Source organism: Molothrus ater, chromosome 9 (genome assembly GCF_012460135.2).
Source record: "Molothrus ater isolate BHLD 08-10-18 breed brown headed cowbird chromosome 9, BPBGC_Mater_1.1, whole genome shotgun sequence".
NCBI lineage: Eukaryota > Metazoa > Chordata > Aves > Passeriformes > Icteridae > Molothrus > Molothrus ater.
In genome coordinates this window covers 16,968,644-16,995,730 of record NC_050486.2, presented here as the reverse complement: position 1 = coordinate 16,995,730, position 27,087 = coordinate 16,968,644, and the positions used below count along the sequence as shown (strand labels likewise).

At 41.8% G+C, this 27,087-nt stretch overlaps 1 protein-coding gene across 1 annotated transcript; it reads right to left on the bottom strand.

Annotated features, from left to right (window-relative positions):
• Positions 1-1,800: 1,800 nt before the first annotated feature.
• LOC118689809 (vitellogenin-2-like) lies at positions 1,801-25,064 on the bottom strand. Its single transcript, XM_054515848.1, has 35 exons — positions 24,918-25,064; positions 24,783-24,803; positions 24,526-24,677; positions 22,980-23,231; positions 22,309-22,470; positions 22,070-22,218; positions 21,356-21,506; positions 21,090-21,247; positions 20,836-21,001; positions 19,874-19,999; positions 19,313-19,531; positions 18,179-18,396; positions 17,944-18,041; positions 17,550-17,674; positions 17,340-17,441; positions 16,585-16,704; positions 16,312-16,501; positions 14,519-14,612; positions 14,226-14,411; positions 13,558-13,702; positions 13,217-13,439; positions 12,963-13,138; positions 11,787-12,593; positions 11,267-11,320; positions 10,338-10,424; positions 9,110-9,322; positions 8,878-9,020; positions 8,342-8,480; positions 7,713-7,848; positions 7,072-7,258; positions 6,657-6,745; positions 5,501-5,598; positions 4,590-4,749; positions 3,035-3,196; positions 1,801-2,142 (listed from the first exon to the last, which is right to left on the bottom strand). Exons 1-35 carry the CDS (start codon positions 24,985-24,987, stop codon positions 2,027-2,029), a joined length of 5,694 nt encoding a protein of 1,897 aa, XP_054371823.1. The 5' UTR covers positions 24,988-25,064; the 3' UTR covers positions 1,801-2,026.
• Between the last annotated feature and the right edge of the window lie 2,023 nt (positions 25,065-27,087).

Here is a 27,087-nt window from a genome sequence, read left to right as displayed (position 1 = left end):
CATTCCTCAAAATAAGGGTCCTCACTGGCAGCTGTACAGGCTGCACCCAGCTGCAAGGGCAGGGTCTCCTCAAAATCACCAGCACTGCAGAATCTTGTCCCCATCCCACCCCATCCCTCCCTTTGGGCAGCAGATGCTGCATCCCTGGTCATCCCAGCCATGCTGCTGCCACAGGGACATCTGTTCTTCTGCTTCAAGGGTCACCTAAACCTGCTGGCAAGGGCTTTGTCTCTAGTGACTTCTCTATGAAACTGAAACCTCTCCTTTCCTAGGTCACTTCTTCAGTACCTCAAGAACAATTTCAAATCCCAGTCTTTGCCCCCATATTTTAACAGCCATTTTACACTAGTATTACTCAGAAGGATATGACCTGAATTAAAAAGAAGAGAGGAAAAATAAAACCCCAAACTAAGAAAATTGTGAGGGTGACAAACAGTTTGGCTGAGCCCATTTCCCTCGAGCTGTGGCAGGGGAGAGAGGAGCAGAGGCTGCCTGAGTGCTCTCCATGGGCCCTCATGAGATGGACACCTACACCCACCTGGCCTGCAGTCCCACAGAGGCTCTGGCTGCCCTGGGTGATGCCCACCCAGGCTCTCCTGCCAGGGCAGTGCTGCTGGGGTTCAGCACACCTGGATGCTGAGGCTGCTGGAAAACAATTCCCCCAAAACTCCGCTCCAGCCTTGGCACGTTGGGAAGAGCCTCATGGGCTGCCCCAACTGGAGCTGGAAGTTTGTGCCAGCATTGCCCACAGGGGCCACATAAAGCCCTGGATTCTGCTGGATTCAGCCTGAGGTTACCTGAAAAGTCTGTGCTTTCCATCACTGCCCTGTGTGAGTTCCAGGCAAGCAGCAAACCACCAGCTCATGGCTTTACTGCTGCTGCCAGCTCCCCAGCATTCTGCAGTCTAGGTTACCATGGCAGCATCTAAACTGCATAGAATGGTATATTTAGACCTTGCAAACAGATTTCTTTTGGTACTAAGGACTTTACCTTTCTGAACTGTAAAACTGATATCCAAACAAGAAAACTCAGGTATGTGCATCCATTGCAGGTGCAAAAGCTGCTGGGGAGAGCAAAACAACACAATTTTTACAGAATGTTCTCAAGTGTTTTCAAAATCCCATTCACCCAGTGTGCATACTCAGCCTACAAACAGAGCCTTAAGGCAAGCAGAAAACACCCTCCAGGTCTGCTGGAATCCTTTGGGCTGCACTGCTCAGGGCAGATGAGCTCATCCCTGACCATGCCCACACAGACCTGAGGGTGGCTGCAGCCACGACTCTTGCTGGGCACAGAGGTTGGGGCATCTCCCCCAGAGTGCAGAGGTCTGGCTCAGCTTCAGAGCCTTTGGCAGGTGCTGTGCTTAATGATTCTTGGTGTGCCCCACCCTGTCCTGCTCCAAGACACAAATTCACCATAGCTTCTGCATGTGGTGCACCAGAAACTTAACTTGTTCTTGGCTCCCTCAGAGCAGCCTTGCCCAGGGACACGAGATTCAGGTTTATTCCCCGAGCCTGCTGCTCCCTGCAGCAGCCCTGGCCCATCCCAGAGCTCTGGCCAAGCACCACAGCTGCAGAGGGTGCAGCATCACACCGAGGTGATCAGGTCCTGCTGCAGGTGCACAGGATCCCAGCAGCAGGGAAGGAAGCACTGGGGGAACAAGCAGGAGTAGTAGTACCACAGCTACCCAATCCAATTCCCAGTGTGACCCTGAACAGAACCCCAGTGCACAGTACTCAAGAAGTCTTTCCACCTAATGTAAACCTCTTTCCACCACCAGTGAATAAGGAAACCTTCACAATTTTTTCCATGCATGGATTTATTATGAAATCAGATATTTATGGGCAATCATAACAGTTTCTACAATAATAAAGTTTAATACTTTAAATTACTTGGGAAGATTCCCCATACAAGATCCTTAAGTACTTAATTTAGTATCTATTATTCCTTAAGACAAGTTTTTTTACACTACACAATAAAAACATGAAAGTATTTCTGTTTTCTCCTATGCTGCACAGGTACAGCTTCATGTGCAGTTTTCATCCTCACAAGTACATGCTATATGTGCATCAACAGTGTCCTTCATATCCTCTGACTTCTGGTCAAACTTCATCTGCTTGTCTGTCAGGCTGGTGGCTGAATCTGATGGGGAACAAGAAATGAAAATTAAACAGTTTACTTCACAAGTAGTTCTGCAAGCTACAGCATTTACCATGCACTAGTTATTAATTACAGCAGGCTTGGCTGTTCCTCACTGATTTACATATTCATATTTGAATATGAAGTCACAAGTCACACAGAGATGTTCCAGGAAATCCACTTCATTAATAAGTCAATTCTACCTTGAAAGCTACTACTTCCATGAAGAATTTTGTTAATGACACATTTAGGAAAGGGTATTACAATCTTTAAGAAAAAAAACTTGGAAAACAGATACAACTCTATGCTCTGTATAATCTATATCTATTTTATCTAATGTCTTATAATCTACAATACATGTATAGAAAATAAATCCTCCTATATCACTGGACCTGTGTGCACACCTGCCCTTCCAGTACAATCCTGTCCACACCTGCCCTTCTAGTACCTAAATCAGCACAGTGAAATAGGATCACACCCAAAGGCAGTGATATATAAAAAATGCAAGGCAAGGATCCCTGTTTTGGGGTGCTGTGCTTGTTCTTCTATGGCTCAGTCTGCCCAGGCTGCAGTACACAGCTTTTCAGCTCAATCACTGTGCTGTGCTGCTGTCCTGCTTTACTTTGCTAGCCCTAAGCACCACGAAGGAGAATTCAGTTTAGCCTTTAAATCCCAGTACAATGAAAACAATTAAATGTACAATAGAGAACCATCTCCCTCGCTGAAGGAATATTTGCCTAGCAGTGGAACAGGGAAAGGGCTTCAGTCAATAGGGCAGTAAGTCCATGCCTACCGATGGCCATGCTGCATCCGTGTTTTTCAAGTGGAATAACTAAGTGACAATCTATTGCTACTTTTGCTCAGCTCCTCCCCGGTGGGATGCGCGCTGCCTTACCCGCAGGGACGCAGTGGAAGCCCACGGTGACCGGGGCCGTCCTGCTGGGGGAGCAGCCCTTGTTGCAGCGCAGCACGGGCTCCGTGGAGTAGCAGCGGGACTCGACCCCGGCCAGCTGCACCGCCCTCTCCAGCTTCACAAAGGCGTGCCGCAGCTTGCAGGCTGCAACAGGCGGGGGGACAGCTTGGTGACAACGTCATACAGCTCCGACACCCCCCAGAAGGACCCGTCTGCCAACACTGCCCGTCTGCAAACTTCCCTCTGTGAAAACTGTGCTTTGATCACGAATGAAGAAGTTTTACTGGCTGATAAGTCTTTCAAATCAGCTTGTTGGATATGGAGCCCTGGAAAGCTAATTTCAAATGCAACTGGTCTGCTTCTAGATCAGGATATGGAAACATTGTACTTTCTAATAAACATTTTTCAAGGTAAACTGGCTGACTGAATAGCTGTCAAACCACATTTTAAAATGTTGAATGTTCAGCAGTGGGACTAAAGGGGAGACTTCTGACCAAATAAAATTAATCACTAAAGAATTGCATTATTACCAATGTCATCCAGACATAGAACTGGTCTGAGAGAGAGCAACAGTCATTGCTGCCAACAAGTAATATTGATCTCATTTTGGATTCCCAGGACAAGCAGTTACAAGTGAGAAGCTAAACAGACCACAATTTATTCCTAGATATAAATTTTATGTCTTCAAATTCCAGTAGCTTCCACCATATGTTAAATGGAAACAGAATGTGGTCACCACCAGCCACGGGAATATTGTTGTGGATGTGCATGTGGGCTCTATATCCATCTAAAGCAAGTTTGTTGTCCAGAATTTGTGACAAAAACATGGAAGAGTAACAGCTAATGCTGAGTTAGACATGTAGAAGCCATCTCCAGGGACTGAGGATGTCCTTCCCACAGGACAAGTCTCTGCAGATGCAACGTGCCTGCTCTCCTCAAGCACTGTGGTGTGATGCTGCGTCATAACCTCAGCTGAGAGCTGCACACCATGAGATCCTAATCTACTGACAGACTTAAAATGCAGCTTTTTTATTTCAACCATGTAATTAAGTCCCTGGACTGCTCATCTACTTTGTACATACAAAACATGAATGCTTTGTTTGATAGGTTGCACTGGTTCAAAAACCAGGTGGTCAGCCCTGGTAATAACTACTAATCCCCATCAGATTTTTGATGGACTAATTGCTGAAAATTGATGTCCAGAAAATGGGGTTGTGCTTAAATAAAAACATTGTGTGTGAAGCTTATCCTCTTTCTGATCCTCATCTAAAATACTTCAAAACTGAAATAAAGATTTTGATTCATCTTATTTTTTGAACTACAACTAAGTTGTATATTTTGGCTTGTTTAACCTGTGATTTCTTATTTCTTTCTCAACTTGCAAGTAATTTTAAAACTTAACATATAACTTAATAATGAATCTTCTAATATGCTTTTTATTTCCAAAATATATATGGATTTTTAATTTTCTGAACAGATTCCACATTTCCTGAACAGTAGCTGTAATATTATATTAAATTTATTAGAGCTTGCATACCTCCTCTACAAGGCCTTTCTTCCAAAATCCAAGAATGCCCAAAGCTCACTGCATCTTTAGCTATGTATCCGTTGGGCATCCGATATTCCTGTTCACATTCTGCATCGTATTTTCCACACAGTCCACACATTTTCCCTGCCATCCATAAAGCAACTTGGATCTTGAAGGAAAAATAAGCAAGTATTTCAAGTTTAAAAAAAAAAGTAATACCTGTGGAGCACATTTTTGCTATGCAGGTCCCTTCCAGTGTAAGTTAATGCACAAATATTTAAAATCTCTTTGATAAGAATTCAAAAGGGTCTGACAGTCAGATGCCAAACTCCTGTGAGGCTGCAGAATCTATAACTGATACAGTCTTTATAACCTAGTGTGCCAGTCTAGGATGTTAAGTTATTCATGCTCTAGACTATTATTAATACGCTGAAGCTTTTTTCTGGTGGTTGTTTTGATAGTACAAGAGACAGACATGAAACAGTTTACCAACCCCTTACATTCCAGCTTCATGTTAATTTCAGTGCAGACTCTAAACCACTCATTTATCTAACAAGAATGGCTGCATTTTTGCTGTTTTGAAGAACTGTACAGCTGTAAGAACAGTGTCAGGAGCTGAAAACTCATTTTTCTTGCAAAGGCACTGCTGACTCAGCACGTGTACGCTCACAGACCCACTTCCCAACACACATCTGTACTGCAAGAACAGAACACTTTTGTTGATCAAAGATTCTCATTTCTCACACCCAGAAATAAAGAGCAGGACTGTGCAATCCTGTAGCATCATCTTCCCTTGGGGTTTTTTGTGCCCTGCACGCACTTGCCTTTGCCACTGTACACCCTTGCCCTCATACACACAGATTTAAGGGAATTCTATGGAAATTCTCAACACTCAATCTTATGAAGAGGAAGAATGATACCCTGAATGTGTATCCATCAAAGTACAGTTTATCAATGCCATAGGCTGGGGCAAGGAGTACAAGCCCTTGGTTTTCACTATGGATCCACAGAGAAGCACCTAGAAGGAAAACAAACAAACAAAACAAAACCAGACCAAACTTAGCTTCTTTAGGAGAGAAAAAAACATCTTCCAAGCTTCTAAAATGTTATTTTCTTCAAAATTCCTCAATTACCCTATTCAAGAAACACAAATATAGAAGAAAGCAACGTAGAAATGGGCATGTATAGAAAATGAGTGCTTGCAAAAGGATGGAAGAGAATTTTAATGGTCACAGACATTAATTTTTTTTTAGGTTATTAACATAGTCACATTTATGTCTATAAATTATTACTGAGCTGTCTATAGTATCTCTGTAGTTGTGCAGATCAACAAGGGTCTGAGTGCACTGCATTGGAATATGGAAGTATGAGGAACACCATGACTGCCACTGGAGCCATTTCTAGCACAATTATCCCTTCCCAAGTACATAACAAACAGGACAGAGCTCAGCACTGGTACATGCTAACCCAATTTCAGCAAGATTTAGCCCAATTCATATATTGCAGCTCTTCAGTCAGAATACCCACACTGTATATAGCCCCTGACTACACAGCACAGGATAAAACAAGGTCTTCCTTTACTTTTCACAGAAACAAACTATTCCTGAGAAAAGAGAATCAAGCAGACTGTTTCACCAGCTCTCTATACCTATCCCTGGTAGAATGCAAGCCAAATTTATACCTACAAATCAAATCAGGAAAAACATCAATATACAAGTCACGTGTAGTGGATTTTAGAAAAGCTCTACTTTTTTAATCAAGACAAAATTTGATAGCATAGCCAAAACCCTTCTCAAATTTGGAACTACAACAGGACTTGCAATGATGTACAAAAAGGTGGGATCTTCATGCTAATTATGTCTTGCTTATTTAGGCTACTTCAAGATCTTCGCACTCTAATCAATCTTTTTAAGTGTCCCTCTGCAAGTGAGTAAAGTACATATTAAATATTACCTTAAAACCAAAGAAACGTGGATTGAATGCAAACTGATCAAATCTCCTTCACAGATTCCTTCTCTTTCCTCCTTTCTCCCAAAACACATGTGAAAATTGAGCAGCATGTGCTGCATCACTCACCAGCAGATGTCAAGGACACGTTTGCTGGGCTCTCAGCCCCGTCCACCAGCAGCTTCACGCGTCCGTCGGCAGGGCGCATATCGACCTCACTGCAAGGACAAGAGTGCTCACACCCTGCCTGTGCCACCTTCACACACTCATAGTGACAGGGCCAACTTCCTGCTCACTAGATACCACTGCTCAGAGCACAAGCTCATTTCAAATGCTTAAACTACATCAGGAGTACTCTTGTCACCTAAGATGCAGGATAAGAGCACCAGCATCATGTTCAATATGCATGGAAAACAAATAAGGGGAGTGCTGAAGCCCCATGGGCTGCTGGCCATTGCAGGAAAGCTCAGATTGGAGCTCCTTTCATGCTAAATGTGGGCAATGAGGTCCCTCATGCTCCCAGGATCTGGCAGAAGTTACTTACTGATTGCCAAGCTTGATGTTGATTACTTTCAGGCTCACAGCTTCTTCTGCATTCTTCATCATCACCAGGAACTTCAGGTCAGAGCTGCAATCCTGAGCCAAGATGTGGTAGCAGTCTGCTGGCATTGTGTAGTTAAACCGAACTTCATTAAAAGTTGAGACCTTGTTGTAAGAAACTGAGCATTGAGCTGGTTTAAAACAAACAAACAAACAAAAAAAAAAGTGAGTTTTTTGTTTTCCATGAGAGAAAGCCACTAAATTGTGTGGTTTGTTTTTAGTGCCATATTATTTTAGCTTTGTATTTGTTTCATTATGTGACATTTTCATATGGTTCCCAGGGACTTTTGGCTAGTAAGCACCCATACAATCTTAAAAAGGCATATAAAATGTGTTCTTCTATATAACAAAAAAATTGTCAGAAATTTAAAATTTTATCAATTCAAATAATTGGTATCTTGATCCCTGAAATGCTGATGATTTCTGTTCTACATGCACAGTATTTTCTCTCAGTTGAACCATCCTCACATTATTACAGAACATTTCCTAATTAACTCAGATAAACAATGCCAGAAAAATTTACAAGGTGTCCAAATAAATTGTGAGACTGAAGTTGTCATGCTTCTGAACCCAATTAGATCTGACCTTTCAAATTTTCAAGCACTGCAGAAGGGGCTCTAGCAAAGACATTCCAGCTGGGAGGCTGCAGCTCTGACGTTGATGTCCTTGGCCCTGCAGGGAGTGACAGGGGAAGCCTCATGGCTTTTTCATAGAGGGTAATCTGAAAAGGAATTCAAAAGCACATCAAAATGTGTCTGTGCCAGCAAACAGCTAGCACAAAATTTTTTCCTATTTCTTCTACTTTCATTGCAAAGTCTTTATGTGAACATAACTCATCTGACTCATTGTGCATGAGGTTTTTGCTTTTGTTCAGTTTTCTCTCATGGTGTGAGAGAAGTCATTCAGGTATTGTTTGGGAGAGAATGAATTACTCCCTTTCAAAGGTGATGAGGTGAACACTTATGGAGGTACTACAGATGGAAACTCATGTCATCATGAGTACCCACATCTCTCTCCATGAAAAGAATCACTATATAGACATGCCTTTACGAAATATTACAATGATAGAAATATATAAAAGTAATTTTCATCATTTGCACCCAAACTGATGCTAACTTAATTTTTCTTTCTCAGAACTGACCCACTGTAATTAAACAGTCACACTTTTCTACTAGGAGTAAGATAGAAGAGTGATAAAAATATTTCATAATTACATCAGGAAGCTTGATAACAACATCACAAGTCCTTGGAGAAGTTAGAGCCACGATCAGCCTGGCTTGTCGAGAAGGATTCTTGTCTGCTTTTTCAGAGAACCCCAGCATAAATGCAGCCCCAGGGACAAACTTGTAAAACCTTCAAAAGTTCAAATCAGAAAGATTTAGTGAGATGGAGAAAAAAAAGGCTGCACACATCCCAGCTAGATTGTATCACACCAGTGTGTAAGCAGCATAATAGTCTGCAGGATCCCTGGTAATGTCCTCACACCCACTCTCTGCTCTGCTGTTCAAGTGTTCAGTGAAAGGAAGGATCTGTTCCTCAGTTTTCAGCAGTTATGGCAAATATCAAGAGTTACTGTACATTAAAATAAGATGTAATCCCTCTCAGCTTTTATGTCCAAAGGCAGTACTTGCACAGATCAGAGAATAAAGTATCAGCCAGTACTTAAGCCACTAGAACCTTGTGTGCAGATGCTGATTTTTCCCAGTTGACCAGCATTGTTAACAAGTGTCACTGAAGATTCAATTCTCACCATTCTGCTACGGATCTGATACTGGAAGGAACTTTAGGCCACTCCAGTTTCACTTGTACAGCAGGGTGGGCAGCAAACTGCCCAGTTACCAGCTCAGATGAAACCTTGTAGTCCTGGCAATTCCGTCCCCATTTCAGGTAGGCCTGTGATGGAGGGACAATGGTTCATTTTTTAGTGCCTGGAGCATTCCTGTGATGCATACAGAGCTGTACAAACCAGTTTTGAGCCTTACCTTTGCCTTGTGAGCATTGTGGACTGAAGCATCAGCACAGAGCTTCCACTTGCTTGAATCTGTGAGGTTGGACACAAATACCTGCACCCGAGGCTTGATGGAGTCAATATCAGCATATACCACGAGCTGGAGGCCTCCTATCTTCTTATCGTCACGGATGCCATGCAGAAAAACTGCTAACACTGGGGTTTGAACATCTCCCAAAAACTTGGGCTAAGAGGAAGGGGGAGAAGGCATGCAAAACATATAATTATAGATGAGTTACCATGGAACATTTTAGATCTAGATGGATAAATGAAAAAATAACTGAACCACAAATATATACCAGCATATGTATCACACATATATACATGCCTATAAAACCTCATGCATATGTCTTTAATGTGCACGTGCCTCTGCATGCCAGATGGCTTTAGCTGTTTTTATGAGCCAAAATTTGTGCCATTTCCTGAGCTACAGCTGATACCATGGAAATAGTCATATAATTAAAACACAGTAATGACTGTATGATTTGGGCTTCATTGTTAGTATCCAGCCTGTGAATGAATGCAAGTGGTTCAGTTTGAACATCAGTTGTCAGTGGTATGCATCACTCATTCCCACAGCAGAAACATCCCCCACTCATCTCCTCTTGTTTATCTGTCTGGGTCCTGTGCTGGCTTTCTGCTCACACTTGGGCTGTGAGTTCTGTGGAGCAGTCAGGTTTTGTGTTTGCACAGCAACTCAGCACAGAATATAATCCAGGACATATTCTCCAACATCAAGAACCCCTTCCCTTGGAGAACAGCCTTAAGTGCATCATGACCTTCAGTATCTTCACTCCATCATTCTCAAGCCTGCACTCATCTGCTGGTGGTGAGGAGCCCAGGTGCTCCATGCCCCCTCTGGAACATGCCTTCTGCTACCACCAATGTCCTCACATGGCACTGCAGCACCTCAATCTCCCTCCAGGTTGCAGAGGTCACAAAATGAGTCTCTGCAGGCATCTGTTGGGTGGGACTTCCATGAGGGAAGGGTTGTGATGCAAGTTAAGAAGGACCCTCACTGCTGAGGAAAGTGCACGTGGGAGCTATGGTGCCCGTCTTGACTGATAACTGAGACTCAAGAGGTTAGCATTTGTCCCTTCCCATGATTATTGTAGTTATTACTGTATACAATTACTGTCAGTGCACAGCCACTCTGACATTATTCCAAGCTCTCAAAACCCCCTAAAAATGATGCAACTAACCCATGAAGCTCGAGATGTGGCATGACTGGATCTGGCAGAGGAATGTGAGCTGTCAGTTTGGTCTTCTGGGAGTTTTCTTTTTGGGAACTGCAAAAAAAACCCAAAAAAACCCAAAAAAATCAAACCACAACAGGCTTAAGAGGGTAACTTTAAAGCATGCATGAAGAAATTGCATGAGGCAGTCCTGAACAATACTCTCTCTCATGGCACTTGGCTTTGTCCTGCTTGCTATGTAGGATCTAACTCTGAAAAATTTTGTTTCCCCCAACATATTTGACTCTTCACAGTCCATAAGGACCATGAAGAGATGAGAATTCCCTGTATTAAAAAACAATAGACCAAAGCAAGTCAGATTTAATCAGCTTCTCACTTCAATATGAAAGACCAGAAATTCTGCACAGGCCTGATGAGCTGAATGGACCAACTGAATGGAAAGGAGCATCTGAGTGGACACACATTGCTCAAATGTTACTTTTTGAGGAGCACTAGTGCCAAGTACACTGCTCTGGCTGGCTCATGTCCTAGTAAGAATCTGCTCAACCAAAATACTATAAAATAAGGTATCCTCCTACATTTGTCCACATCACTATACTCATGTATGTGCAGTGATTCCAACCCAAGAAACCAGGTGATCAAAGCCAATCAAATGAATCAAGCTTCTGATGGTTGCTTCAAGGTGTGCAGCTCCAGCCTGTTTCAGTGCTTTGGAAGAGGCTTTGTAGCTCCTTTGCACAGCCACAAGTGGCTTCACGTGTGCAGCACAAAAGGGAACACGGCTCTCTGTCTTTACCGATCTCAGAAGAACCACCACAGTTCTAATGTTATCAGTACTGTAATTTTCATCAACAAAGATAACAAGTTGCCATTAAAATATCCATTTGACTCTTGACAGATTCCATACTTCTTTTAGTGAGGAAAGAAAAACTCACCTCTTCTTGTTTGTGTGCTGATTTAAAGCGGTACTGATAAATCTCATGAGCTTCCTTTGAAAATGACAAAAACAAGAAAATTAGAAGTCTCAGAGGAAAAGAAATGCTGCAATTATATGAAAATCTAAGAATTGGAAATTAAATAAGAAATTTAGTGATTATCATTCATACATAGTGCTGTATGCTTAGTCACAAGAACATAATGCAAGATGAAGTCATTTATATAAAGCGTTAATGTTTCTACCGCAAAATTAAGACAGAAATATGCAATGTTTATGGACAGCAAATTGTCAAAAACCCCATTTCCTGACAGGAACAAAATTTTTGATGAACTTGTGAAAACTTTTGAGATTAAGTAGACATATGTGCCAATGATTGCAGGTGTGTTTGTAGAATAAATTTTTCAATTTTGTGTTGCTGAAATCTACTGAGCAGCTCCTAATGTCCTGACTTGTCATGCAAAGCCAGCCGCCATCAGGAGCATGATTAATAGCATCAGTTGATTTACTGACAAAATTACCCATATTTTGGAATATGCACTGCTGCTGCTGCTGCTGCTGCCATCCAGATGTCCTGAATGATGTTCATGGCTGTGGTGGCTCAGTGACTCACTGCTGCTGCTGCTGCCATTCACATGCCTCGAGTGATGCCCATGGCTGTGATGACTTGATGACTTCCTGCTGCTGCTGCTACTACTACTGCTGCTTTTGCTGCTGCTGCTGCTACTACTGCTGCCTCTACTACTGCTGCTGCTGCTGCTCTTGCTACTTCTGTCACTGCTGCTGCTGCTACTGCTCTTGCTGCTACTACTGCTGCTACTGCTCTTGCTACTGCTGCTACTACTGCTGCTCTTGCTGCTCCTGCTACTACTCTTGCTACTTCTGTCACTGCTGCTGCTACTGCTGCTGCTACTGCTGCTGCTACTGCTACTCTTGCTGCTTTTGCCACTGCTGCTACTGCTGCTCTTGCTGCTTTTGCTACTGCTGCTGCTGCTCTTGCCACTGCTGCTCTTGCTGCTTTTGCCACTGCTACTGCTCTTGCTACTTCTCTCACTGCTGCTACTGCTACTCTTGCTGTTACTTCTGCCACTGCTGCTCTTGCTGCTTGCATCTTTGTTTCTTGCTTGCTCTTCTTGATTATTCTCATCTTCATCACCAGCCTCTTTACGACGAGGAGAAACAGCAGATGATGAGGAAGAGGAGACAGCGGAGGAGGCAGAAGATGAGCTGGAGGGTTGTTTTGTGTCAGGGTCTGCCCCAAGCTCTGTAAGCACAGTGTTTTCTTTCTTTGAAGGACGCTTCTTCTGGTGTCGTGTTTTATTTGCAATCTGCAAACACAGTCCAAGAGGTGCAAAAGAGAGAATACATCTGGTCCTGTTTTCACAAAGTAAAACTTCGGTGGGTGTCAGACAAAGCTGGGTTCTCACACCAGCTTTTCAAGGAAAAACCACCTCCCTGCCTCACTCACAGCAGAAGCTGCAGAATTCCCTCAAATCCACTCCATCCAGCTGAAACCCAGGCAAGCTCAGCCCACCTTGCTGGATGCACCCCACAGGAGCAATACCTCAGCCTGGGGCACTGGCACCTTCCAAAACAGCCCCAGCCTTTCTTTGCCATGCCAGCTTCCCACACTGTACTTCTAATTCTTGCCCTTATTTAGGGGAAAATGTTCCCCACTGCCATACTCAGTAACTTGCCTTGAACACATTGTCAATGCCTAGAATCTTCTTCAGTTTAGCTTGAATGTCCCCATACAGAGATGATTCACCCTCTTCCTCCGACTCGGCGTTTACTTCATTAATTATTTTGGAAGCTGCTCTGGATCCTGCCTGAATCTCCAGCTGAATTTTGTCAATATCAGCATCTGTTTCAACTACACACCAATTGCACACGTTAGAGAGTTATACTGCTTCAAATAGCACTGACAAGCCCAAGATGCTCAGTATTTTACCTGGGATCAAGACTATTTTAGCTTCGTGCTCTCCGATGAGTCTGTGCAAATAGGTGTTTTTCAGGAAGCTGGCATCTCGTGACCTTCTGGCAAAGCAGAGCTGACAGCCAAGGTGATGCAGCTTGACACAAACATCTCGTTTATGAGCTTTCCTTCCCATGACGGGGCCAAGATCCTCTTGAGAGCCATAGGCACGTTTCCTTGAGGCGCTGTCAGCTTCCGGCTGCGTTAGAGATGAGGATGTGAGTGCCACTGGGAGTGTGTCACAGGCAAGGGTGAAACTACAGACATCCAGTGCAGAGAGAGTGAATAGTACTGTATAAGCCAAAAAAATAGGTTACCTTTGTGAAATCTTCACTGGAAGCTCTGTCTGATGGTTTGAAAGGTTCTTCCACAATATTTGATGAAGCATCTCCTGGGAGAATTGCAGTTCTCTTTTCAACACCTAGCTCTCCTAAATTTCTTGATACAGCAAAAGCCTTATGTCTGTTGAGATATATGCAAAAACCAGTGAATTATTCCAACCCCTTGTCTTTGGATTAATACATCCTTGTAAGTATCATGTGACAGCACAGAGGTAAGATTTTTGAACACAGAGATTATATATGAATTTAGAAATATAAACATTATTTAAAACAAAAAAAGAGTTCATGACAAATATAATTTTCTTATATTGCAGGAAGTTTTCAAAGTCTGGATAAATTTCAACAGAATTTCCAAAACATCAAAAATATTCCTTCAAGCACATAAATCAAAATCCTTAAAGGACAATAAAAAAAAATTAACACAAAACAATAAACAATTTAATATAAAAATTACACTGATGAATAATTCAGATCTCTTCTGATTTTTAGCTACTGTATTTGTCTTCTTTGTGCTTTATCCCAAAGGTTCTGCTACACACTGAAGAGTCACTCTGCCTCTCTAGAGACCTCTGTGGGAGGTCAGTTAATAGTGAACTTTGTCAGGCTTCAGCAACACAAAATATTCTGAAGTAATGCTACTGTACCTTCCAACCACTAGCTCAGTTTCCTCATGGCATGGATTTGTTTCAATCTTAATATTTTTCAGCTTCATGTCTATCTTGGCATCAAACTTAATTGGCACTCTTGTCAGGACCTTGCCTTGAATTTCCACAGCTTGTTGGAAGTATTCTGTGTTGACACCCATTGTTGCAAATTTCTGTATGTATAAGCTGAAACAGAGTGCAGCAGTCAGGTGTAAGGAAGGTGCTCTTTTCACCCACGTGGTTCTTCCCTTAAAAACCTCCTTGATATGGAAAGCCTCAGAAACCTGCCATACCTGGGGTTTATGTCAGAACGAATCTGCACCGTGGATTCGAGCAACTGTGAAGGTCTAAAATCTCCAGTTAAAGGGGGAGATATCTTTCCATCAACTGCAAATGCAAGAACAACTTGTAAACATTGTAAAAATGAAAGAAAGGAGTCGAACATAACCAGTTTCCAGTAGAAGGTAGTGTTTTTGTTAGTACAGGAAATACGGCTGGAAAACAAGACAGACTTTGGGGTACATGAGACCTTTCATGATTCTGAAGAATACTGAAAATGCAGAGGAAGCTTGTTATGTAGGCAAAGGCTCTGATGCAACATATTGAAAATGGAAATAAAAATATACTAAGGAAATGAAGAGCTGACCCAAATTGAAAATTTGATAATTAGTGTAACATTAAAATTTCAGAAACATGGGGAGTCAGAAGACAGAGCAAATACAGAGAACAAGGCTAAACAACCTCTGATCTCCAATCTTTCCTCACATCAAGTGTGAGCATCTTGTACTGTGGAACCAAAACTGGACATTCTCCTCCAGATACAGCTTCAAATGTGCTAAATAGAGAAGGAAATCGTTGTCACACTGGCTCTGCTCTTGCTTCTCCAGCCCATGACACAGCTGGCCTTTATCACCACATGAGCACACTGCCAGGTTGTACCAGGTTGTCCTGCCCTTCCTGCATAACTGCTCTCTGTCTGGGTGATGCCCAGCTTATACACTTGGGTTACTCCACTCCAGGTGAAGGACTTTGCATTGCCTTGGTCAAATTTCACCCCACTTCTTTCAGGCCATCCTCTCCAGCCTGTTAAGCTGACTGTCAGTGGCAGCCTGACCCCCTCAGAGCAGCAGCTGCTCCCACCAACTCAGTGTTAATATTGACACAGAAATCCTGAGGGTGCCTTCTTTTACCAAGTTTGAATTTTAAAAGAAGACGATTAACAAGTGCCAATGGCAGAGGAAGGTTTCTCGTAACAAGTCACCAATTATATTTTCAGCTGTTGACTACCCTTGGAGACCAGCAGTCCAGACAACCTTCATTCATTTTTCAGCCCATCCATCCAATCCATACCTCCCGAACTTGGCTACAAGGTTGTTATTGAAAAAAATAATAAAAACACACAGAAGACACAGAGAAGGGGCAGATCTGCAAAGAAGTTACTAAAGCAAATTAACAAACCAAAAACCAGCAAAGAGTGGGTATGTGAGAGAGCACAAGCACATGTTCATCACCCTTCATTCCTTACATGGTGTCAGCAGATATTAGAGTCAGTCTTGCCTAATTTAAGTCTGCTGCACAGCTCACAGTGTGATCACTGAATTAACTTTTTGATGAGGATTAGCACTTGCATATTTGTTCTTTTAAAAGAGAGCTCCAGTCGCTTTTCACAAGCCCTCTTCTCTTCCTCCTTCTTAATGCTACTAACAGTGCACTTTTGATTGTTTTCTATTTTCTTCTCTTTTAAAATCAACATTGAATCTTCCTTAGCTTGTGTGTGCACCTCTCAGGAACCACCCCCTTCTACCCATGTCTGCATCAGCTCCCCAGGCAGCTCTTGTGGTTTTTTGGCTTTGAATGTTGTGGCCTCTCTCTCTCTCTCTGATTTCCCAGGTTCTCATCTCACCTCTTCTGTCTTCAATCCATTCAAAGACAATGCACAAACCAGTGCAGCCAGCTTCTCTTCAAACATCTTCACTGCCCCACTCTCCAATCCCAAAACTAGCTCTTTTTCTAACCTCCTGGCTCTCCACTCCTTTCTCCAGCCTCGCCCAGGCCCTGTCCCCCCCATGCCCCGCTCAGAGCTCACCGCTGGCAGCAGCCCTGGCCAGGGCCGTGCTGTAGGAGCTGTACTCCAGGGGCAGCCCGGTGGCGGTGGGGACGATGTAGCGCAGCTCTCCCAGCCACAGCGGCTGCGTCCATTGTGCCGCGGTGCCCGCGCGCAGCTGGGCTGCCACCCTCCTCAGCAGCGTGCTCCTGGCTGCAGGCTCCAGCACTGCCTGCAGGAAAACAGGGAGCCAGCACGTGGGCATGGGGAGCTGGAACGCTGGCCAGCATCGCAAAGAGCAGGGGACCCTGGTACCTTCACCGCCTGCTGTAGCACTTCCTTGTTGATGTTGATGTAGGCCAGCTCTTGGCCAAAGAGTTTAAAGTAGGCTGATATCAAGGGGGTTTCTGTTGGCAGCTCCTTCCATCCCAGCAGCTGGGGAACAGATAAAGAGACAAGCAAAGTTTCTTAATGGAACACTTCATAAATGATAATTCATCCTAAACCACCCATACCTAAACCCATCACTGACCAAGCTGCCCTCTTCCTTTGTAAGATTTCTAATTGTAAATAGCATGATGGCACTAATTCACACTTTCTTCCACCATTGAGAGGCCCACAAAAGTTTGGTATCCCAATACAATAACATTTACACACAGAGTCTGAGCCATTAGTACCACTAAACCCAGTTTGAAAGCCCTGCAAGAAATAATCTTTTCTCTTGAAGACAAAGGCATATTCTTGTAAACTAGGTGAGGTAGATGAAGGGAGGGAGTAGGAATGCTGCCAGGCATGTGACATAGTGTGCTGCAATGCCTGCTACTCCCTTCCCTCCTGTGCTCCTCCTGCAGCCATCTCTGAGGTGGAGAGGAGGCAGAGCCAGAGCAAAAACTGTCAGAAGCTATTGCAGCCATGGCAGATGTCCCCTGCAGTCCCCACTGCACACCTCTCATTCACAGACATACTTGAGCTGACTCCTTTAACCTCCTGACACAAGGCTTAGCTAGAGTGAGAAGCATCACCAATGCCCCTTCACATAACCTACATGTTGTATTACTGAAAATACCTACAGCTTTTCCAATCTCCTTTATCTTTTTGTATGTGGAATATTCAGCAAATGGGATATTTCGTTTCATGATGACATCTGTGAGGCCTTCCACACGGACACCAGCCTACCAAAACAGCACGAGAAGGAGCAGTCTGAAACATGCTTAGAGAGGTAACTTTGTGAGCAGTTTTAATTTTCATTTTATTTATTATTGATTGAGGTATATATTTACCTCCACTAAATCAGCCACCGACCCAGCAGAATATGCCATCAGTTTGGAAATTATTGCTGACGGGAACATCGTTCCTGGGCTGTTCATAATAAGGACATCTCCAGCAGCACCAACTTTATAGTTATCTATGGCAGAAGAAAACAAGATACATCTTTTTTCTAACCATTCTGTTTATCATTCAAGATAATAGTTCTGCAGCTTTTTCCACTGCCAACTTTAAGATATATCATTACATGAACTCTAACTGTTTAGGCAGAAATTATTAAATGGCGAGTCTCACATTTAATTTAATTTCTCACTGAAACAAAGAATGCCATTTTTCTCCAAAGGACTTAATATTTCAGGAATGGATTTCTGAAGTGAAAGTTTCCTGATCACTGAAACATTTACTCACCAAAGTAACCACCAACACGTATGACCTTGCTGTAGCGATAGCTCAGCCTGTCCAATTTGGGGGCCAGCAGCTTAAGGGCAATATTGCAAGCTGAAGATCTAAACAAAATGAGAAAGATAATAGTATCCAGAAACAAGCTGCATCCTGTCAGTAAATAAACTGACCTCAGTTGTCAGCACATGCAGAAGATCATAATTTGCTGAAGAGCACCTGCTTTGTTCTGGTCTCTACTCACATGTTGTACGTGTATGGCAACCTGCTCTTGGACAAAGCCTTCATGTGGGAATACACAAAACTGGCCACTTGCAAATTGCTCTCCTTCATGGCCACGTTGGCAATGGTTGTTATCAAGGGAAGGGCAGGCCTTGTCTCAAAGATAACAGCGCAAGCCATCATCCGCACTTCGGGGGAAAGCGACTCGTCAGCGAGGATCTGGATCAGATATCCCTGCACCTGCACAGACAAAACAGGGTCTGGAATTACCAAAAACTGAAACCATTTTGCAAACTGGGTCCACACCTAACCCACAGAAAATACGGGAGAGGGGATCATTATCTCTGCAGAAAAGTTTCCTGATCTTTTTTACTGCAGGGTTCCACATAACTTTACTAATATAACTGAAGGGGCCATGGTGGAACAGCCCCATGAAACCACTGAAATGGAAATAAGTGTCCATCGATCAAGCCATGACAATGCAAAAGGCATCAGCATTGCTTTGTGTGTTACTGATATTCAAATATCAGTGAACATCTTTGGAAGAAAAAAATGTAGATAATAAGACAGATTCATTGTTTGAAGTAACTCCACTGACTCAGTGAGCATACTTCACTATTTTAGACCAGTTTTAAAAGGATTCAGCAGTTCACCAAAGACAGTCTGAGTGAATGGTTTCTCATATAGGTCCTATACCTAAACCACCTGAACGTTTTCCCTACACTTTCTGTGACAGCAACCTCAGTGTGGGGTCAGTGGTGACTCGCCCAGCCTCAAGGGAAGGGTCTAAAAGAGGCAGAGCAATGCTGACATTTGGCCCAGGAGTTTAAGAGAAAGTGTCTCTCCTCCTTATTACAGAGGCAATTTAAATTATATGTCTGACTTTTTGGTGGCTAAGTGTCCACTACCTATAACTAACACAGGACTTAACTGGTTACAACAGATGATAAAAGCAACACTGCTGGAAGATTCCTACTGACTACTTATCATTACATCTTAGCAGAAAACATCAGCTAAATGTAACTGTGTAGTATTGTTCTTAAAAATAATCTTTTTTTGAAAAAACTGAATCCACACACGATACCATTAAAACCATTACACTTATGGTACATATTCTAATTCACTAAGTTAAGAAAATCTACCAGATCCTACATACTGTTTTGCAGTCCTTCCAAGCAATTTTTCTCAAGGCCATTATGGCATCAATCTGAATGTGGATGGGGATATCAGAAGCACTGGATGAAAAGATGGGGAGGAACTTGAGGATGCGCTTGATGCTGGCTGGTTCTCCCATGTTGCCAATGCACTTCAGAGCCAATTTCATTTTGTCCTCACGGCCCCTGCTGATTGCTTCGTCTGCCAGGTCATGGATGGGCTGCAAACAAAGCACAGCTCAGTCTTCTCACTCTAATCTATAGACTGTCCACAGTGTTCCCCTTACCCACTGAAAAGCCTACCACAATAACTAGCTTTGATAAAAATCACTCAATGGTGGTTTCTCTCAGGATTTTACCCTTGCAATGTGAAAACCGTGTTTTCAATGATGAAGCAAATGATTACATTGACAAAATTATTTGACGCCTTTGTTCTGAAGAAAACCTACAAAATGTGTATTTATATTTCCAGTCACCCTTTTTATACTGGATATTAAAAGAATAAAGCTAATATAATGAACATTACTAAGCCATTAAAAAAAAAAAGCTTGGCAAAAAGCTACCTGGAGAGCTTCTTTAGGACAAGCTGAGGTCTGAGAACAGTATCTATTCACCACAGAACTGTATCCCAAGCTGGCAAGTTGTTGAAGCAAGGGATTTTTCTGGATTCGAGAACTTGTCACTAAGTCCTATGAAAAAGAAAAAAAATTAATTTGTCATTTAATACAGTGCTTCACAAAGCTTTCAGAGCAGGAAAATCATCAGATCTTATTTGAAGGGATCAATTTCAAAATGCTTACTATTCTTATCTAAACAAATTAAAGTAGGTTGTAGACATTATATTTGGAAGCTTTAGTTAGAAGCTTAATTCCCCACTAGTTTATACACATATAAGCTTACATAGATACATTTTGATTTTCATCAACTGAACACTGAAATCATTAAGATTATGGATAAACATCAATGTATAAACGGAACACCTCTAGGAAAATGTGCGACTCAATTATATCTATGATGCATTTTCACATCATTTCTGCTTTTTCTGTTTAAGAATATTGGCTAGAGATGGCAAAAATCCTGCTCAGAATTAGTGATTCATTATCGTGTCAACATATTTGATGTTTGCACTAATACTTTTCCTGCAGCATTTTCCACTTCATGGACTAGTTTGTAATTGAAAGAGCTGCTCAAGTGACATAACACCCTAATCATCGTTTGTTTCAGAAGAGATTAAAGGAACAAAGTTTTGTCTGTAGAGGGCATGCCATGTGATCCCAGAAAACTAAAATGGGAATTATTCCCAGAAGCTCTTATAAGAAAAGGGCTTTACATCAATATAGAGAAATGAAGACATGGAACTATCCTATAATAAATGCTATGCCAAAAAAAAAAAATCACAGGTCAATGTTTCCACAAAATTAGTGTACACAAGAGGAGAATCCAGCCTCTAATGTACTTAATCACAGGTTGCTGATTATCATTCCGTTTATTGTGAGACAGGAAAGATTCACATGGCTTTACTCACTGCTGCTATTGGAACAGTGTGCTCATCAGCTTTTGTGAAATGGAGAGCAAAGGGAACACTCAGAAGAGCCTGAAGGTAGCTGAGGTCATCACTGCGGATTCTGCTCTTAATGAATTTGAGAGATTCTGGGGTGCCCGTCGTAGAGACTGCACTCAGCAGCCATCGCCTGCAAACAGATTTTAAAAATCCTTCATCTTAGCTCCCAGTTGTCACATAACCAGAAGAGTTTCTTACAGGTTGGTACAATGAAATACCTGTAGCGGGGTTTGTCTGAACATTGTCTCCAGATGGATTCAAGGGTGTCAGCGCTTGTCAGCTTGCAGAGCTGGACGAGCTCCAGGAAACGGTATGGGAGATCATCATGGAAATCTTGCTGGTTATTCAGGACTATGTGTTGCAGTGTTTCAATTATCTGTAACAAAACACAAGACAGAGGGCATGCATAATTACAGTCTTTGGAACTTATGATCAGGTTTGGTTTTTTTTTTTTTAATTAGGAAAGAAATTTGGAAAAAAATACCCGTTGCTCGGGGTTTTTGGTCTTGATGAGCTGCACTGACATCTGTGGCAGTACTGCTGGGAACTGGTATCGGAGGCTTCCATAGCTCTGCATGGACATCTCTGGGGAGCTCCCCCATTCACTCTTCACCTCCAGCAAGGTGAGTTGTTGTCTGTCAAGAGACAAGAGTCACAGGAGAAGGGCGTTATCTCTCTTCACCCATGTGCCAATTTTGTTTGTTCAGTGATACTGTGATGGTAACTGTCTAGAAAACTTTTTGCTAATGAATAAACACTTCTATCTAGAACAAAATGGTATTGGAGTTATCTACAATGAAATTGTTTCCGAGGAGAAGCAAAATCACTGTCTGCTGAATGAGAGCTACTGACCTGGTGTAATGAATGATCCTATTTCTACATACACTATCTTCCTCCTGACACTACAAATTAGCTCCTTTTCAGAACAAACAGAACAGTAAACTAGCGTTCTTATGGTACAAGTGAACAAAACAGCTTTTCTCCTTTTCTTCCATGCAATTGTAATGCCAGTTTGACCAGGGTACAAATAGAAAATGGTTTGCTGAACTTTTTGGACTGTGGAAACTCTGGTGTGATTACACATCTCCATTTAACTGCTGTGGAGTTCAATTCTCATTTAACTTCAGTTGGGGGTGAAGGGAACTGATAGAACCTCTAATTATTCTCACTTTGTGAAGCAAGCCCACATCCCACCTACTTTGCTTCCGTGACAGCGACCCCAGTGGGTTCACTGAAGGGTGAGATCTGATACACCTGCTGAGACACAGCCTCTGTGATCAGGGCACCACTGTCTGACTGCTTCAGCTTGTAGGAGAATGCTGCAGTCCCCTTGATGATCCTTTCTTTCTGTAGGGCGACAGGGAGACCCAAAGCGTGAATTAATAGAACACAGTGGCCATGTTTGTAATTAGGAAGATCTTTCCACATCTCACGTACCATCATGTCAACAGGGCAGGGATAGATGTAAGCCATTCCAAGACTCTTCACCACTTTTTCCTGGCAATTATTTTGGTCTACAGTTTTGGTCACAGAGACTCGGCTGTTCTTCTTGTCTTCCTGGATGACATACCTTGTATGGCAAACACCTCCAATCCCAGCCTGGCAGATGAATACAGAAAATGAGACTTCCCAATTATGTCAGGATTTCATTGTGTGAGAAGTTCTACTTAATGAAGATTCTCAGTGAAGCTGTTACTATTACATACAATCATTCCTACTGAACCAAATAATAGGCATGTGAGCTATACTTGGTCAGGGGATAGAACTTAAACTTAAAAAGTAATCAATTAAGATCAACAATTAGCAAATAAAAGTGATCAAATAACTGTATTACGGAAGCCCTATAACAAATAAATTCATGGATAATAATTCTTTTTCTCCAAAGAACTGCATGTTAAGACTTAGACATATGTCTTAGAAAGTATTCAGCCCAGGTAATTTGTTGAACACACATGCACACATTTACTTCTATATGAATGAAAATCACCTTTTTCTTCCTACAAACACACAAAAGTAGATGCAAATAGACAGAAATTCAGAGGAAGACCAGCTAAAGAGAAAAAACACATTCTTTCCCCAAAACAGTTTTAGAATGGAAAGAAACACACCTCTTGCAATTCATACACATTCTGTGACTTCTTAATGGTTATCTGGATCATGTTCAGTATTCCTCTCACTATGTTAATGCAAGTATCAGGGCAGTTTTCTGGGCCATAAATGTTTCCAACCCGTCCACTGCTGTATTCAAACTTGAAGGGCCGGGTAAGGCATGAGGAAACCATCTGGGTGATTTTGGCAGATCGAGTGAATGGGTCCCTGGGCCAGATGCCATTGTATTCCTCGAGTTGTGGGGAGCGGATCTGGGAGGAAATCAAGATACTTAGGTGAATAAAATCCCTTTGGTAATAAATACACAAACACATTGGAAGAAATTAATATAACCACTAGTGAGATACTCTTTTCTTCCAAATGTAGGCTTAGAAAATCATAGAGCAGTTTATTCTTTTGCCTTGTATTTACACTATTGTAAAATCAGTGCACATCCTGCCTGCTCAACAGTACTATTTTATCTTACGGAAGCAGTTAACATATCAAATAAAGTCGACCTTTTTGTCAGCCTTAAAATAATATTCTGCTTTAGATTTAGCATTTAAAAAGGTTATACCATTCTAAATGTAAAAAAAATTTGCAGTTTTAGAATGTTTCATTTTAACTTATTCCTATACAACTTTTTTTGGACTAAACAAATTACTATATTTGCTTCACATTTGTTACTTATTTAAACCAACCAAAATATTTTAACAATGAACAATATATTTATAAACACTGAGATACAATGTCAATAAGAAGCAATTTCAATAACTTTGGCAAAGTTACTGCCAGCTTAGGTGCCTCAGAGCACAGGCTGGTGCACACTATACAAGAATTTCAGGCCAAAGTCCATAGTGTGAAATGCAATCCCTAGCCCCCAGTTTTGAAAGATCTATGGTTCAATACAACTGGAGACAGCTGTCACTGAATTCAGTATTCCAAAAAAACCTCTGATTTGTAACTGAATTAAAGGGGTAAAAGTACATTCCTGAAGCATATTAATGTTGAATTGAGTCAGGTCCTATCACTGCTGAATTCAGCAGAGGCATGATTTCACATGTACAGATCTTTTACTGCATTATTCAAACACTAAACATTACATACTCCTTTTTGATGATTTTCACTTTTTAATCTTATCTTTATCATGAATCACTTTTTATCATTAGCTTTTATCACTTTTTAAGCCTATTTTTATTAGTTGCCTTCATGACAATGATTTTACATACTCAAGTCCTGGCTTCCCACAAGGAGTTCAAAATGCGTGCTAAGACTAGAATTAAATTTTAGAGCAGGTTTAAATGTCTTTAGTTTTCCATTTTCTAGCAAACCCCCAGCAGCTGTATTTACAATAAGTCTTGAGGAACAGCTGCTACAAACAACTTCCACAAGCAGCACAGGTAAGTGACTCATCCCTCTGAAACAGCAGCTTGCATCTCATTCTCTGATACCTACAGTGACAAGCCTCCAGTTGTGTTTCCTGCAGCTTTCCTACACCCCACATCAGCCAGATGCAATTAAAACTGCGATTTTAGCTCACTGTTGCACATTTAGGAGGTGCAGTACCTTGAGGAGGTAGCTGTTCTCTGACAGCCCGCTGATCTCTAGTTTGCAGCTCAGGCGCACACCAGCTTTGGCCAAATTCTTTTCTTGAAGCCCATTCAACACCCAGCCTTCATAACTGTACAAGTAGGTCTTTCTGCTACTGAACACAGGGTCTGGGGGAAATAATAGCCATTTTCACAATACTTCTAAGCATGTTCCAATAAATAGAAATAACAGCAAATTCACTGAAAGCGGGTTATAGAAGGAAATTTACTTACCGATGTCAAACTTCTGACTACCTACAAAAAGAGATGAAAAACCAGGTAAGTAATGCTCAATCTAGATCCAATCACTGCCACTGCACTTAAGGAAAATTTGGAAAAGAAAGGTGAAGAAGGGATGTGTAGCCTTACCTACAAGGGTGAGCACTAGTGCAAGTACGATCCCCCTCATAGTGAAGGTGAATGGGGCTGTGGCAGACATGGTGAGACTTTTATGGAAGGAAGCTCAGGAACACGTGGCTGTATTCTGCTGAATTCTCAAGTTTTTTATCAGTTAATGTAAACACTTCCCTTTTTGCAATCATACTTTCTCTTCAGATGGAATAACAGAAATCAAGTCATACCTTGGCATCTCACAGATTATCTCATAAACCCTTGGCTGAATTGCTTAAAAGTTTCAACTTATCCTAATAAGTTTTTACTAGATCACTTACAATAATTTTACAATAAACACATTACTTAATTTCCTAGGTTGTGTCACAGCTGGTTGCTGATATTTGGTCCTGCCATAGACTAGGTTGATTTTGCCCAGGTTATGCTGACCTGGCACCTGACCCAAACCGTTATCTAATTGATAGCGGCCCAATTAGCAGAGTCAGTATCACACACTGACACTGTTCCTCCCCTTCCCTCACCACTGGCTCCAGCTGCCCCTGCAGCAGACCAGGACAGATATCCCCTTGCTATTATACTCCTATGTGCACCAAAGCCCATTTAACAATCTAATGAAAACCTGTATATATGGCATATATATGTATTTATTCAAATACAGCAGAGGATCAGTGTGTCCTTTCAGCTCTGGTCACAATGACCAGGAATATTTTTTAAATGAACAAAGATTTCATAAGCCATTAGTAAATATTTTATCTTTCAAGGTAAATGACAGCCAAATCTGAACAATTAAAAGCCACAGAGACTCCTCCCAGCAAAGCAGGGGTAATGGGAGTGCAGGTCAGCTAGAATTTTTGCATTTCCTAAGGAGTCAGTCCCAAAATGCAGCTGAATCACCTGAACAGATGCAGGCTTGCAAGCAGCTTCACCATGGATTCACAGTGAAAGCCCAGGCACACATTCACACAGGTGTTCTCTTCTAGAAACCTCAGGAGGAGGCAAGTGGAGATGCACAAAACATGCTTGGCCTGCTTGAGTATGGTGAGGGACTGGGGGACTGACCAGACCCATTCCTCCCACAAGTGACACAGTCTCCCAAAGCCACCTAGGTGGCATCTGGACCAGCAATAAAAATGCACAGGGGCTTCTGAGCTGGAGAATGTTTCTGAAAGAGCAACTTAAAGCCCACAGTTTATTGTGTTGCCTTAAGTCACACAAAAGCCCTGAATCCCATTCAAATTCAACATCTATGACAAACTGGTTAATCAGACACTTTATTTCTACTCCCACAACTCCTATAGTCATATGATTAACCACAGGAGTGTGCTTTGTGGCAAATGCTATTTTAACACCCACAAATGAACATTTATTTTCTATTTCACAGTTTCTACAGCCTTCCATTAGCAAGTGCTGTTCTTGGGTTGCCAGTCCCATAGGCCTTGACTCTTTCAGATTCCATGTGGACTGTAAATCCATCTCAGGCTGTGTGAACTATTTTGGGAACTTCCCAGCTCACTGCAGAAGACATTTGAGGGATGAAGGGTGGACACTTGTAAGAAATGTCTCATTTCTCATGATTATCAATCTATCTATCTATCTGTGTTCAAGGGAACAAGCACGTTTTGTGCCTCAGGGGACAAGCTCTCTAATACAGTTGTAATTAATTTTTTATTAGCAAATATTTATTTAAAACAAACTTACCTGTTATGCATACCAAATAGTTGCACATCTTGTACAACTCAAAATGTGAATAAAGAAACAAACACTGACAAGTGCGAAAACTACAACAAAATATGAAAATTACAACAAAATATAGACCATGGGAGCTTAGGTTTCCATTACTGTGCAGCTTTGTAGGGCATAATGAACATTAGATATCAGATGTATTATCTGAAAGCAATAAATAAATCATTGGATAATCTGAACACTTCTTGTGGGGTCAGCTTTTTGACACAACTATGTCAACATTTCATATCTTCTCATCAACTTCTCTTGCAAATCAGAAAAAAATCTAAAACCAAGATATCTCATAAGGCTTCACAGAGAAAAGCTTAGTGATAACTAAAAATTAAAAAAAAAACCCCAAACCTGCATAATAACTAAGCTAATTCAACATGCACATTATTGCCATTATCCTGCCTATCCTTCCATTTTCCTTTCAAGAATAATGTGATTGTATTGGTATTATCTA